Below are 14,877 nucleotides of genomic sequence, written 5' to 3'. Positions count from 1 at the left end.
ATGCCCACCCACAAGTAGATGGCCTCCCCGCCCCCCCATGAGGATTTTCTAATGGGGTGAAAATGCCAGTCCCCGAAGCCACGGTCCCCGGACCCCCAGGGCCGAGCAGACGCGGGAGCCCCACAGGGGCGGGGAGGCCGGCCGAGGTAGGTGGAGGAACTATTTCTTGACGTAATCTGTCTCTGTCGGGCCCGACGCTCCCGCAGTCTCTGCGCGAGCCCAGATCAGCGATTGTCAATTCCTAACGTGGCTTTTTTAAATGCGTTTTTAAATAGTGTGTATGTATGTATTTCTTCCAGGAGCAGCAGCAGCGAGGGAGGGAGGGAGTGTGGGAGGGGACTGGGGAAGCTGGGGTGGAGGGAGGGAAGGAGAGAAAGGGGAGCGTCCTTCTGCCACTGGCCAACTCAGCCCCCCAAATCTGGGGTAGGGGAAGCTTGGGGAAAGTGGTCCGCGGTAGGAGGGGTGGGGGTTTGGGACCCCAAACACCTTTATCATCAGCCTCAGAAGTCCTCTCTTCGCCTTGGCACAGATGTGCAAGAACCTTTATTTTAAATTTATTGTCTAATCTTTCTTTGCCAGCTTGAAGAAGTAGAGGAGAGACTTACACAACTTAAGTGGGGCATCGCCATCCAGTCTTCCTGCTTACCCTCTTTTGCCCCCAACTCCATCGCTGAGACACCCTCCCCTCCCCAAAAAAGAAGTCAGCTCCCAGGCTCTGTCTGCAGAGAGCCAGGGTGAGCGCGGGGAAGGCGAAAGGGAGACCTCGGTCGTGGGCAAGTAGCTTGTTTTTACGTCCTTCAATAAAAATTTTATGAGGATCATTTGATTGTTCATAAATGTGTCTTTCATTAAATAAAATTGTAGGCTGTTTTTGGAACGGAGAAAAAGGCAATGGAAGGCTGGTAGAAAGCAATTTCTTTGGGGTCGGATGCAGGAATTCCGGAGGGGGCAGTATGATTAAAAGGGGAAGAGCAAGCAACTTGGAGTCCTACCCCCAGTAAGTTGGTTGCTACCCTCCTCCTTGAATTGGGGTTCATTGCCTAGCCTCCTGCTTTTCATCAGGTTGTCCAGGGATGGCTGAGGAAAAGGAGGCTTTAGATATGCAGGAAACTCTCAGTGTGGAGCAGGAGAGGGGGCAGGGAGGTTGGCTGGAGGAGAGGGACAGGTGAGATGGAGAATTGATCCCCAGAGACACAGTGCACCCTAGGCAGAGCAGAGCAAGTTTGAAGGAGGGGTGCAATTTCAGGGTCAGAGGGGAGGAGACCCAGTCTGTGCTCAGGGAAATGGGCTGGAGCTGAGGCAGAGACACAGGCTCTGAGGCGGCAGGGAAGGAGGAGGCTTCCCAGACCCCAGGCGCCTGCCCTTCTTTTCCTCTCTTGTCCCCAGGAGGGGACCAAACACCAGGGGTGGGGGCGGGGGCTGGTAGTCTCCTGCTTCTCTGTCGACCTGTGTCTCCTGGGGTAGAGATAGGTGTCCCAGAGTACCTGTGTGTGTTGGGGGGGGGATTTGGGGGGGTTGGTAGAGCTGTAGCCTGCAGCATCAACCCCAGCCCACCAGGCCCCCACCCCACTCTCTGCTCCTCCCCCTCTTGGTTCTTTCCTTTTCGGTCTATCCGGGCTGGGATTTCCAGGCATGGGGAGGATGAGGGAAGCACCTGGCTGGGGAGAGGCAACCTGGGGCCTCAGCCTGGTAGTCCTCAGCTTGACTGTCTCCCCCCCCCCCCCCCCCCCCCCCGCACCAGGCTTGACAGGACTAGGAAATCCAAATTGCAGCAAGATACAGAGTATCTCTTTGGCCTTGATGGGGTAGGGTTAGCTGTCAATCAAAAAATAACCCTCACTAGTTCAAGGAAAAGACTGGAGGTTCCTGTCCCCCTGCCGAGGCTTTCTCCAAATCTCCAGGACCCACAGCACCTCCCCCAGCCCTCGGCAGCTGGGGACCCTGCCCGGCTCTTGGGCGGCTGCTGGAAGCAATGAGCAGGGACATTTAGTCTTTGGCGGGGCCCGGGGCCAGACTGCGACCAAGAGGACGTCAGGGGACAGAGGCTGGGAAAGACTGAGCCGGAGACAGACCAACTGAAACGCGGCGCCAGGCCCGCAGAGAGGAAGGGAGGAAGGAAACAAGGAAACGGAGGGGTTAGGAAAGAAAGAGAGACAGACGAATTAAGGGAAAGAAGAAAGGCAAGAGAAAAGAGCGAGCGGGGAAGGGAAGGCATGCAGAGAGAGAGGCTGGGGAAAGGCGGCGTTAGCAGGCAAGAGGCAGGCAGGACCGGGCAGGGCGCGAGCTGGCGGAGCAGCCATGGCATTGTGCAGTCCGCTTGCCGGGCCTTTGCCGCTGGACCGGCTCCGGGCGCGGCGGCCACTTCTGTCCGGACACAAAGGAGGAAGAGGCCTCCTCTCCTGCCCCTCCCGACGACCTGCTTGGGTGGGCACACTAGGCCTCCGGGATATAGAACCCCATTTCTGGGCAGGCAGTCGCTTAGGCGGCTGGGGGCTGAGCCGCATTCTAGTCAAGGAGCTGAAGAAGGTTTCACGTTCCGCTCCTCTTTAGCGTCTTCTCCAGGAGGCAGGGCCCCTCTGCCCCGAGCCTCAGCTTTCCTGGGGGGAAGACGCCCCTAGTCACCCTCTTCTATGGGGTTCGGCTATTTGGAGAAGCCCCTCAAATAGACATAGTCTTCCTAAACAGACGCCCTTTTCTCTCCTACCCCCTTTGGCCACCGCCTGCTTTTCAACTCTTAAGCTGCCTGCACACCCTGCCTGCCCACCCGGTGGAGGCGGCAGCAGTGAGGCAGCCTGATCCCCGGCCTGCGCTCCCTGCTGCCTTCAAATCCTCCGTGAAACCGAGGGGAGATTGTCGCCTTCCTTTCAGAGCCTGAACTCGGACCCTCCCCACTCAGGCGCAGGCACAGCTGTGGATCAGGAAGCAGGCCTCGCCCACACCCTCCTCCTGCCAATGCCCCATTCCGCCTATGCCTTGTCAAGAGAGGCAGCCTTGGGGAGGGGGGTGGAAGAGCCTGGGAGTCCCCTGCCCACCAGGCCTGAAGCTTCCACAATTGCATGTAGGTTGTAGTTCCCATTCTCCTCATTTGGAGGTGGGGGTGGCAGGTCAGAGATCTTAAACAGGCCTCCACGGTCCCCCCAAATCCAGGCTTGTGGGTGTGTAGGCACAAAGGATGTGGGGGGCACCCGGAAAGAGGGGCTCATCTTCCTGGATTCAGTTACTCCCTCTAAATTTCCTGCCAGATTCCACAGCTCCCTCTTACCACCACTACTCTCTTCAATTTCCTCAGCACCGCTGAGGCAAACCCGGAGGGACTGGAGGCCGCTGGGAGTCCCTGTTGGGGAGGGGGGAAACCCCAGCTTTAGCTTGGAGCTCTGCATTCACTCTGGTTTTAAGAGCTCCCTTCCCACCCCAAAAGATGTCTCACTGGGCACAAGAGAGTCCCCTAAGGGGGTGGGGCATCCTTACTCCATCACCTCAAGCCAGAGCCAGCATCGCGGGAAGGACAGACAGTAAGACAGGCTAGAGTCGTTCCTCCTCCTGCCCCTCGCCTCCCTTTTAGTGATTTAAATTCCCTCCGGTTCAATCCGCACTGTCAAGTTCGGATTAAATTTAAAACAGGCTTTTCCCGGGGCCCCCAGCGGGCCATCCCCAGCCGCCGCAGGCAGGGAGCCCTCTCTCCAGCTCGTCAGCACCCGCCCTGTGCGGAGGAGGCCGTGCTCCGTTTGCTTTCATTTTCCTTCTCCCCCTGAAATGGGCTCATTTCACCTCCTCTCCGCTGCCCTCTTCCCCTCCCCGCCCCCTCCCCGGTTCCCCTCTACTTTCCCCCCTTCTCTCTCCTGATCCCTCTTTGTTGGGAAAAAACACACCCACACACAACTCCTCCTAGCTCAGGCCTGCGCTGGAAGAAGAAACTGAGTTCTCCTGGCCTGCCGCGAGGAGACCCGCGTCCTGCCCCACCCCAGGTGGGTATCTGGGATCCCTTCACACCAGGAGTTAGGCTCTCGAGCCCAGCAGGAGTGAAACCCTCAGGGACTGTGAACGTGGCCCTCTCAACGCCACGGCCTGCAGGGCTTGCCTTCCCGCCCGCCGGCGCCCCCGCCCCGCTGCCCCGCAGCAAAAGGGGCTATTTCCGGCTCCCCCAACTGGTTCTAGTTTCCCAGCGCAGGGAGTGACTGGAGGGCGAGTAGCCCCAGTGCTAAGGGTGCTCTCTGCTCAGTGCCTCCATGGCCCTGAGCGGTTGTTACCTGATCTTTTGTGTAACGTGCGTGTCGCAAGGAAATTTGCAGTGACTTTGGAGCCTAGACAGAGAAAGCGGAGGTGGCGAAAGGAGAGACAATACTAGGCCGAAGTACAATCAAGGAGCCAGATCCGCTAGTCTCTCACCCGCCTGCCTGCCTGACCGGGAGCTGTCTGGACTCAAACCTCAGGGCGACCCGAGAATCGGGAGCCAGAAGCACTGCCCGTGGCGGAGGGGGCCAGAGGACCCCGCACCCAGAAAGCGGGAGGAAAGCTCCCTTCCACCTTAGGGGCTCAGCAACCGCACCGCTGAGTTGCAGAGAATCCAATGAATGAAAGTACACATTCCGACGAATTTTCTCAATTTTTTTCAGCGTTTTGAATGAGAGCCCAGGGTTTGGGATCTCTCAGACAGACAGACAGGCAGACTGACAGGCAAACCGCATCTACCGAGACAGACGGACTCACAACATGAGTGTGAGCCTAAAATCAAATACAGGTTCAACATTCCCCGAGGCCCGTCGGCCAGGCCCGGAGGGAGCCGATCTCCCTACCTTCAGTCCCTCCAGGGCCTCTGACTGAGACCCGGAAGACTCGGTTCCTCTGGCTTGGTCCAATCCTGCCTCGGGAAGCGCCTTCGTTACCTGCTTCTTGGCTCCCCACGGCCACAGATGCTGGGCTGCCGCCTCCCGCCGGGGGAGGGAAGCCTCGGCCACCGCAGCCACCGCCGCCCGCCCTCCTTCCCTCCCTCCCTCTTTCTCGCCCTCCCTCCCTCTCTCCCTCCCTCGCGCGCCGCCGCTCTCAGGGCCCTCCCGCGGGCAACCTGCTCTGGACCAAATCCAGGTATCTCCGAAAGAGAGAAAAAAGAAAGGACCTCTTACGTGGAAAAGAAAAAAAGAAAGATCCTTGGCTGCATTTATTTTTCACGCTGTGACCATTGATCGATCTCAATTCCAACGTCCTGGCCACCGTCTCCAGAAGCAGAGGTGTGCGGGGCCTGCAGCCTCGCCCACGCTGACCGGCCGGCCCGGCGCACTGAGTGCTCCACACTCTTGGCCGCCGCCCCCCGGCAGCCAAAACACCAAACAAACCTCAAGGTCCTTCCAACAGACTCAACATCCGGTTGCCCGCCTTGCCGCGGGCCTCCGCCCGAGAGCCCTCTCCGCTCCGTCTGCGGCCAAAGTCCACATACAATCCACCTTGTCCGTGCTCTCGCGCCCTGCCGGGATGCCCCTCCTAGCCAAGCCGCCCGCCGGGCCACAGTCGGGCTGCTGCCCTGCCTGGACTTCAAACCTCCTCCCCTGCACAGGACACACACAAAGCCCCGTGCCCTGGCGTTCCCACCCGCAGCTCCCGGTCCCAGGCAGCCGCCGCCCTTCACCTGTTCTCAAGAAGGGCTGTGTCTCCGAACCGAAGCAAGGCCATGGGCCGGAGCAGAGGATGCTGGGGAGCTGAGGTCCCAGGGAAGCCACAGCGGATCGGCCTGGGCAGAGCAGGAGTTCCCGCAGCCAGAGAGATATCTCAGAGAACAAGATTCTCCTTGGCGAGCTCTTGCCTTTTTCTACTTCTCCCGCAAGTCTGAAACACTCACACGCCGAGAGTTCAGCTCTATAAATCCTGCTCCTCTTTCCCATATCATAATTAAAAAAAACCAGTAGGGGAGGTTTTAACTTTTATTGCGATTTCTGGAGTTGGGCTGCGGAGCATATATTAAGTTTACGCTTATGCGCTCTCGGCGGGGAGGGTCCTTTAAGAAATAAAATCCATCTTAATATCCTCAGACGAGAGAGATAATTTTTTCTCTCCTCTTCACGCTGTTCCTTCGGAAGACTCCCTTGCAGCGAAGCGAATAAATAATCACCATTGCCTTAGCCATGATCCACAGCCCCAAGGCCCAGGAGTGAACTCTGGCCATCCGACTGGCCCTCACCTTGGCCCTATAAGACCTTGCCCTATTCCCTGGAATTTGGGGAGGGGGACACCCCAGCCTCAGACTCTGCTGCCTCCCCCCCCTCCATAGCCCACTGGCTCTAAAGTGGAAATGGGGGCAGAGGGACCCAAAACTCAGAAGTCGTTCATTGGCGAATTTCGGCCCATCGGGGACACTGTTTCAAGCCAGGCACTCCTGAGCGCTCCGCCCCTGCCTGGGACTCCCTTCACCCCAGCTGGCTCCGAACCTGGGCAGTCTGAAGATACAGAGGCTGCTAGGGGCTCCCCTGATTTGGGAGCTCCCTTGCCTGCCTCAAACCAGCTGGCCTGCCTCTCTGGAAGCCTCCCTGTTTTCCCAGAAGCCATGGAAAGGGAAGCAGAGATTTTTTTTCCCCCCCAGAAGGGGTTGGGGGACAGAGAGAAAGACAACTGACAAATTCAACTGGGGAGAAAAAAGGTTTGATTCCTATTTTTCTCCTCCTACTTCCTTAGGGTCGAAAGAGGTCCCTTTGTATGAGACAGAGAAATAAGTAGTATGTGTGTAAACACATACACCGGGTTTGAGAGAGCCTGGAGGAGACAGAGATATAAAAACAGAGACCTATACTAGTACAAGGTCACATCTATCTCCCAGCAGAGCACTGCAAGAATATAGAACTCACTGTATATATTTTGATACTGGGACATGATTTTGTTGCCCTGTTTGAAAGTTTATACTGTTTTAATAATCATAATTCCAAAATAAGAGAACTAAGAACCTTTCCTCCATCTTTTGGCTTTCTCTTTCCCAGTCTCTCTCAGAACAGGGGTGTATCTCCCCATTCTCTCTGACTCCCCCACTTTTTTTTTGGCAGGCAGAGAAACCTCTTTTGAGGGCCTCCCCCCTAGTAACCAGGGCCAGAACTGAGAAACCAGAGGTGAAAAGGAGGGGAGGAAGCTTTGCAAAGTTTTCACATTGGTCAGATCACCCCCACCCCATTATCCTCCCCTCCTCCCCCTGGCATCAACCAATCTTTCCAACAACTTGGTAATGGTGGGCGCCAGCCGCCTCCATTCACCCAGACATTCCCACACAGAGCAAAGGCAGGCAGCCGCCTGGTAGTCATAGACCCACAGACACACAGACCAAGGCCTACGGGGCCACAACCAGCTAGACAGAGACCAGAGCCAGGTTCTTGCCCTGATGTTTCCCAGTAGGGTATGTCTGTTTGGCGGGGGCGGGGGGGGGTCTACTTGGACTTGATGGCTTTCCTCTAACCTCCCAACATCCTGAAGATACCCTTTCCCCTGGAGACAGAATTATAGAAGGGGAATGGAAGGTGGCTGTGTGCACTCAGAGCTCCCCAACTCTTGAGACTTCAGGCACCCCGCTTTTTGAAGGGGAAGCTCCAGTCCCAGCTGACTGGAGACAGATTCTTTCTTGGAGATGGCAGATGAGAAAAACTAACCCCTCCAGAGACTCCCTTTTCTTTCTGTGCCCCTCTCTCTCCTGATGATCCCACCCCACCCTGCTGCTCAACTGAGCTGGTCCGTCAGGCCATCTCTAACTCAAACTCCTGAATTTCCTAGGAATTGGTTGCACCTTCTTTGTCTCCATCAGCTGGGCCCAGGAGACAATAGCTGCAAGGAAAAACTCTCCCTCAGTCACAGGGGTTGGGACAGGCTGAGGAGGGAACAGTGTAAAGCCGGTTCCTCAGACTTGTCCCAAAGCTCCACTCATAGCTGGCCTTCCTTAGTGTACACCCGCTTTGCCCTATGTGGGAGGGGGCTGTGGGGCAGCCCCGCTGGAGAGAAAGGGAGCAGGTCTGGTGGATTGGGGCCCTCGACGAAAACCGACTGATGTAACTCAGGCAGTTTCTTGTTGCCGAGTTCAAAACTTAATCCCAACAACATGAAACTACCTAAGCCACAGATCAGCTGAGCAAGCAGGGCGGGAGACTCGGCTTTGCATCTATCCGGAGAAGGGAAGGGGGTTGGGGAAGGAAGAAATTCAGCCCCGTCCCCCTTTCCGCCCCCACAACCTCCCTAAGGACTAAAGAGTAGACTCTGGGTGGCTAGGTGGGTAGGGGGGTCTGACTGCCTCATCAGGTTCTGTTCTAAGAAAATTGCTCAGGGACAATCTGGTGAAATGGGACTGCTAGCCAACAAATCCCCATCCCGTTCCTAGAACCACAGTGGAGATAGTCCCCTGCCTCTGGCCCTGGCCCTGGGAGAAGCTGGACCTTCCTTCCACCCTCTAGCTGGGTGTTGTTCATCTGTTTCTCCTTCCAGGCTCCCTCTCCCAGCTCCTTGCCTCCCCCAGCTCAGCTCCTGCTTCTGGCATCTACGAGTGGCTGAACGGAGGCGCCTGTGCTCCAGAGCCACTTCCAATCAGGCCACTTGCCTGGCAAAGCCCTGTAGCCAAGGAGCGTGGGGATGGGAAGTCTACACAAGGCTCACACCCAAATCAGCAAAAAGCAGGAAAACCTAAGCTTCAAACCCCAAAGCTCTCACAGGCACCCGCACCCCTTTTCCCCCAGCAGACAACCAGACAGAGCAACACCTAGACCCCTGTGTCGACCTCAAGGCGACCCTAAGTGCCTGAGAGGAGAAAGAAGCCAAAAATCACCAATTCACCCCTTTAACCGTCGGCAAACCCTACTGCAACGGGCCGGGGCTGGGAGGAGAGGGAGCTCGCTGCCACTGCCCTCTGTCTCCTGTGGCCGCCAGGTGAGCCTGGGCTTTCAGCAAGCCCAGTGCCTCAGAAACACCTTCCTCTCTGCTCTGCCCCCTGTGCGCTGGGCACCTGGGGATGCCGCCAGTCCCTACTCTGCCGCCAAGAGAAGAAAAAGAAACCGCTTCTCTTACCTTGTCGCTGCCTCCGCCTCCTGCCTCTGCTGGCGCTTCTGCTGCTGCTGTCGAGGAGGGTGGCTGAGCTCCTTGTCCCCCTCCGGCGGTTAAGTTTATTCCTCTCCTTGGATGGGTGGGGGGTTCTTGGGGTCCCCCCCAAGCAGCAGTGGGGTACGCCTAGCCCAGCACCCTGGGCAATCAGATCCGTCTGCTCCTCAAGATTGCAGTTTGCTCTCTGCCTCTTTCCCTCCTCCAGTCACCTTTAAATGCATCTTTTACTGCAGCACCACATTATATTTGCAGATCATAAAATCCACCTCTCGCGCGCACCAAGACCGTCCTGACATTACTGTTTTATGACCTTGACTTATTGTGGTCACCTGGATAATATTTAAATCAACGTTATGGTCTCTCACTTACATTAAACCCGCCAAGAGACATTCTAGAAAGGCTCTAGGAGATGAGTCAAATACAAAACACACACATGCACACACTCAGCCTCTTTGGGGGTGGGGGTGTCGCTAAAAACACTAAAAACAAAAACCACCCATTTGAGGATTAGGATTCTGAAAATTTATTAGGATTTTTTTTCTCCATTAAGGAAGCCACATGCAAAAGGTACAACATACAGAATATCTTTAAATAACACAACTCCCAGGCAGGGAAGGGGTGATATGGGGGGGGGGGGTCTTTGCTTTGCTGTTATTTTTTTTTTTAATTTTTTTTTTGTTGTTGTTGTTCCTCTGGATGGAATTTCTGAGATGTCAGTGGATGGGGGATTCGGGGGTGTTGGAAGGGGTGGGAGAAAAGCAGTACAAATACGAGACTTCAAGCAGATTCTCAGAGCGACTGGGAGATAAAGACACTGAGAGGGTTTCGGTGGAGGCGCTGGGCGCTACGACAAACACACAAACACTAGCCGAACTTTCCAAAATGTCTATTATTCTAAGGAGGAAATGCAGCAAGGAAGGAGCAATTCTGACTGTGCTCTGTGAGATTACAGACCCTCTCTGGTTGATTTTTTTCCCTCTTTTTCCCCCTACAACCCAGTGGTTTCCACCTCAACTTTGCATGGATAACAGGATGCTGTGTGTGAGTGTGTGGGTGAGTGAGGGCTTGACACACACACCAGCCACACTCCCACCCCTTCTATGCAGACACACACCACACCCCTCACCCCCTGGCGCCCCATTTCTCATGCTTTAGGTGGAAGCATCTTCTCGCAGCACAAACCATAGGTCCCTTGGAAGGAAAGTCTGAGGTCTTTGCCTTTTTGCAGGCATGTTGCATTTATACTCAGGGAGGAAAAAATATATATATACCACCAGGCACAAAGGGAGGAGAGGCGGGGAAAGGAAGGAGGGGGAGAAGAGAGGGGGAGGGGAGACCCAGAGCTCAGGTGAAATTAAAATTGGAGGTCAGTTCCCGGATCCGATTCTCTCGGTTCATTTTCTTGAGTTTCATTCTGCGATTTTGAAACCAGATTTTGACTTGTCTGTCTGTAAGGTTAATGGTCTTGCTAATCTCCAGGCGGCGCTCTCGCGTCAAATACATATTGAACAGAAATTCTTTCTCCAATTCCAGCGTCTGGTGTTTAGTATAGGGGCACCTCTTCTTCCTTCCGCTCTTTGCTGTCAGCCAATTTCCTGTGGTGTTTTCTGCCTTTATCTCCTCTGTTAAAAATAACATTATTTACATAAGTATCTCTTGAAGATGCAAACCCTCTCAGTGCTCTGCAGCCTTTGCCAGCCTGCTGTGGGGGCAGTGGAGGGAGCACAGGGGAGATGCTCTTGCCCCACAGGCCTGGCTGGTGGGGTCCTCTCTGGCGCAAGGCTCTTAGAATGTCTTTGGAGGCTAGGCTGACAGGGCCGAAAAGGAGGAGTTTCTTTCCTCTAAAGCATTTATTAAATTTAAATTACCCAAGTCCACCTTGACCTAGGAGAGCTGAGTACTCTTGCTTTCCCCTAGCTCGCTGACCCTGGTGGGTGCCCTAAACCTCACCAGGCCCTTCCTCCTCTCTGCTCCACTCTAGCTCTGGAAAAATCCAACCAGAAGGAAAGACCCTAGTACAGAGTCCACCCACTGTCCAGAGCAATTCCCAGAGAACTTAGACCTTTTTAAATTCAGTGGAGGGATTTCTCCCCAGACTCTGTGGCCAGAGGCCATTGCAGCTACCCCTGCACCAAGTCCCCATCCCTTGATCCCATCTGATTTCCCCATTGCCAGCTCTTCCTCTTCTGGCCCTTTCCACAGGTATGTGTAGCTGGGACAGGGGAGCTTGTATGGGTAGCAGAGGTCAGGGACAACAGCTCTGGGCATGCTGAGGGTCTTCAGACAACTGCCCTTGCCATGGGAGCTCAGGTCAAGGGGGACAGATAACCTGAGGAAATGCAGTCTCCTGGAAATCTCCTGCCCAGTCTGTGTGTATATGGTTATGTAAACCTGTATGCAGATGCAGATGCCTGTAGAGATACACACACACACACCTGCATACATATACACACAGAGAGATATATACAAGTGTCCATTTATACAAGGAGATATTAGAATACTGTGTGTATTTCTCATTATCTTATTGACAGCTTCTCTTCCTGGCACATGTTCTTGCTGAAATGAGCCAGTCCTGCTCCTCAAACAGTAAAAGGACTCTGCATATCTTTTCTAGGGAAAAACCCAGAGTCCAGAGACCTGAGAGGGGCACCCAGGAAAGGGCTCTGCTGATTGCCCTGGGCTCTGATCTCCTCCCTATGCCCAAAGAAGCTGCCCAGTACCTGGATCGTATCTTGATTGGGGATGGTGTGGGGACTCCAGATGAGGCAGGAAACACCAGAAAAATGCAAACTTGAGCCTGCAGTCTAAAAAATTTGAATTTTCTTAATTCTTCCCTGTATGTCTGCACCTGCAGCTTCCTTTTGAATTGTTTAAGGGCTCTCCACATCTAGCTTTGTCCTGTTTATCTTCTTATTGGGGCTTGAGGAGAAAGGAGAATTTACAAATGGGGAAATTTGGCTGAAAGCCCTTTTGCCTCTGGCCTGGTGAAGACACCAATGTGAGGAGCAAGAAGGGCACAGGCAAAATGCCTGCAGAGGGAGATTTAGGTGGGGGTGGGGGGAGGATTCAGCTGTGATGGGGAGGGCAGGTGGGAAAGGGGAGCCTACCGGAATGGGGGCAGCGAGAGTTAGGAGGTAGGTTTGTTAACCTTGACTTTGCTTTTGGTGGAGCTAAAACACAGCTTTTCCTTCCCCGAAACCTGAACCCCAACCAAGCTGAGGGTCTGGGGAGCAGGTGTAAAATTAAATCTTCACAATGCATACATGCCCCCTAACCCTGACACACATACCCATGTTCATCTTCAGGCCAGGGTCTCTATGGGCTGATTTTGCAAGGCCACCTTTGCATAGTAGACCCAAGCAGGTGAGGTTCTGCCCTTGCCCGCCAAAAGAGTGCGTGTGTGTATGAGCGTGTGCGCGCGGGTATGCGTGAGTGTGCGCAGAGAATGCGAGACAGGTGTGTGTGAGTGTGGCACAGCTGGCTGCCAGGCATGTGTGTGTGCCCATCCATATACAAAGCACAAGATCCAGGCCACCCCCAGCCTGCTCCGCTCTCAATATTTCACCCAAAAGAGCTACTCTTATATACACGGCAGCCAGTAGCTAGTTTCTTGGGGAGCAGGTTTATTCTTCCCCGTTGGGCCTTTTCAGATGCCTTTTGCTTCAACTTTTCAGGGAAAGTCGTTTCCCTCAGCCTCTTTCCCCTGCCCCTGTTTCTTCCACATCCTTTCTCCAGATGCCAGAGAAAGGTTCTGGAGGCTCCCAGTTCCTGCAGCAGAAATGAATCTTGAACCCTGAGCTTGTACTCTGGCTAGGCTTTCTCTCTTCAACCAAAAATCACAGTGAAATCCAACCAAAGCCACTCTCCCTTTCAGGATAAAACCGCTTGCCACACACAGAGAGATTTTGCAACCGCTCATTTGTAAGCTGCTTTTTGGAAACCAAAGGAGAATTTTTTTTTTTTAATTTAACTAGGGAAAAGGAAAAGAAAAAAATTTGAAGGGGAGATAAAACAACCTACAACATTCCAAATGCCCTGTTCCAACATCATCCACGAGCGGGGCGTCTGGGGGCAGGAGGGAAGTGGCGGGGCACCCCTTCACCTACACCTCTTCTGGCCCCAGCCCCACTGCCAGAGGCCAGGGCCAAACCAAAAACCGCAGGAGCCCAAACCGCACGCACAAATCAGACCCACAAACAACAAATCGCGGTTTCGCAGGAAACAATTTTCAACTGGGCAAACGCAATAAAGCGAAATCCGCCTTCTCCCAATCATTTCCTAGCCTCTGGCCCAAGATCGCCATTTTAAGCTTTTTGCAAGCCTCTGATCTGAGCAGGCGGGGGTGGGGGGAAATCAGTCCCCTAGGACACCAGCCTAGAGCTTGCAAACCAAAGCCCTCACGCACCCGGGAGTAGTCACAGGCCCTGGGCAGCACAAGGCACCCGCAGGCTGTCCGTGGTGCGCATCACCCCGCCTCAGCGTCCACGGCCGCAGCCGGCCCAGCACCTCCACGTCGCCGCTTACCGGGCGCTTAGCAGACAAGAGTCGCAAGCCCGGGTCTCATTTCTGAGACCGTCCCGGGCCCCCTGGGCCCGACCCTTGCCCCCACCTCACTCCCGGCCCAGACACGAACACCAAGTACCCTAACGTCCCAGCCGGGCCCGCGGCCCAGGCGGCCTTACCTTTCGCTTCGTTATCCGAGGTGTCTGGGCTGGAGCCGGCGGTCTTGGCCCGCTCTTTCTCGCTCTCCGAGGGGCTGCCTTTGGGGCCCGCCAGGCTCTGCTCCGTCTTAATCTCATTGGGGCTGGGGGTCTGACTGTCGGACTTAGGGGTCTCAGGGAAACTCACTTTGCCCCCGAGCTGGGGCGACTCCAGATGTTCGGCGCGTGGGTTGAGACTGGCCCGCTGCTCGAAAGGGGCTTCGAAGTCGTTGGCCCCAGCACAGTGCGGCGGCTTGTCCAGTGCGGAGTAGCTCGGGCTGGCGCGGTAGTAGCTGGGCACCGGCACCTCGTGCTCCCCGAGGCAGGACTCCGGCAGGGGATGGGAGTAGAGAGCTGCCTCGGGGGCACTTTTCACCCGCTTCTCTGCGCTGTACATGCAGCAGACATTCTCCTCCTTGACACTAGGTGGGTAGGAGCAAGAGGACAGCGGCCTGCCAACAGGTTGTTCCAGGCGGTAGGCGGCTTTGGGGTCGCCCCAGGAGTCCAGCTGCGAGAGGTAGGACGGGTAGTTGTTGAGGGCGAGGTTTGGGCTGCCGCCCTCATCCCTCTTGGAGAGCGAGGGCGCGAGCCCGCAGCCCCTCATCACCCCGCAGTTGAAGTCACTCCCAGATTGCATATACATGCCTGCGCTCCGGCTATAGCGCTCTCCTCCGCCGGGCGCAGCCAAGGGCTCCGCGTACGAGTTCGGAGTTACATTGCGAGGGCATGTCATTTTCAGAGAGAGGGGTTTTTAAGGAGCAATACTACAGCGGAGGAGCTGACATCTTTTTTTTTCCCCATCCGGGAGGGGGGGTGGTTGGAGGGGCGGGAGGGAAAAGAAGGGGAGGGGGGAAATATCAGCTCCATAATTATCCGCGCATTCGGGCCTCACCATGTGACGGCTAGACCAATGGGATTTGAAAATGGCCTTGATGATTCAGACAGCCGTGACGTCAGCGGGGTCAAGTTGTCGGCAGGCGGAGCGCGGAGCGTGGAGTAACAGCGCCACCTAGCAGCCGCCTCGGGGTAGGGGCGCCGGAGCCCTTCCCTGCGAACAAAGAAAGCGCCCCCGGGGCGGAAGGGGCGGGAGGGGGTGGAGGGGGACCGAGAGAGGGTTCTGGGGCGAGTG

General features: G+C 55.4%; 2 protein-coding genes across 2 annotated transcripts in view; both read right to left on the bottom strand.

The window, feature by feature from the left end:
- The window catches only part of HOXC4 (homeobox C4), a 60,902-nt gene extending 55,925 nt beyond the window's left edge, over positions 1 to 4,977 (bottom strand). Inside the window, exon 1 of the mRNA XM_049883325.1 lies at positions 4,794 to 4,977. The gene's annotated coding sequence lies outside the window, so the exon portion shown is untranslated. The remainder of the gene's footprint in view (positions 1 to 4,793) is intronic.
- Positions 4,978 to 9,564: 4,587 nt separating this feature from the next.
- On the bottom strand, positions 9,565 to 14,534 carry HOXC10 (homeobox C10). Its single transcript, XM_049883312.1, has 2 exons — positions 13,731 to 14,534; positions 9,565 to 10,670 (listed from the first exon to the last, which is right to left on the bottom strand). The coding sequence occupies exons 1-2, from the start codon at positions 14,479 to 14,481 to the stop codon at positions 10,393 to 10,395; spliced, it is 1,029 nt and encodes a 342-aa protein (XP_049739269.1). The 5' UTR covers positions 14,482 to 14,534; the 3' UTR covers positions 9,565 to 10,392.
- Positions 14,535 to 14,877: the final 343 nt, after the last annotated feature.

Source organism: Elephas maximus, chromosome 4, assembly GCF_024166365.1.
Source record: "Elephas maximus indicus isolate mEleMax1 chromosome 4, mEleMax1 primary haplotype, whole genome shotgun sequence".
NCBI classification, from domain to species: domain Eukaryota; kingdom Metazoa; phylum Chordata; class Mammalia; order Proboscidea; family Elephantidae; genus Elephas; species Elephas maximus.
The sequence above is the reverse complement of the archived record's forward strand: the minus strand, read 5'-3'. Positions and strand labels throughout refer to the sequence as shown.

Bases quoted from the DNA above. Each gene is read 5' to 3' on its own strand.
- HOXC10 (XM_049883312.1), bottom strand. From the start codon at position 14,481: ATGACATGCCCTCGCAATGTAACTCCGAACTCGTACGCGGAGCCCTTG. The intron at 10,671-13,730 runs GTAAGGCCGCCT...TATTTTTAACAG, and splicing joins CTCGGATAACGAAGCGAAAG to AGGAGATAAAGGCAGAAAAC.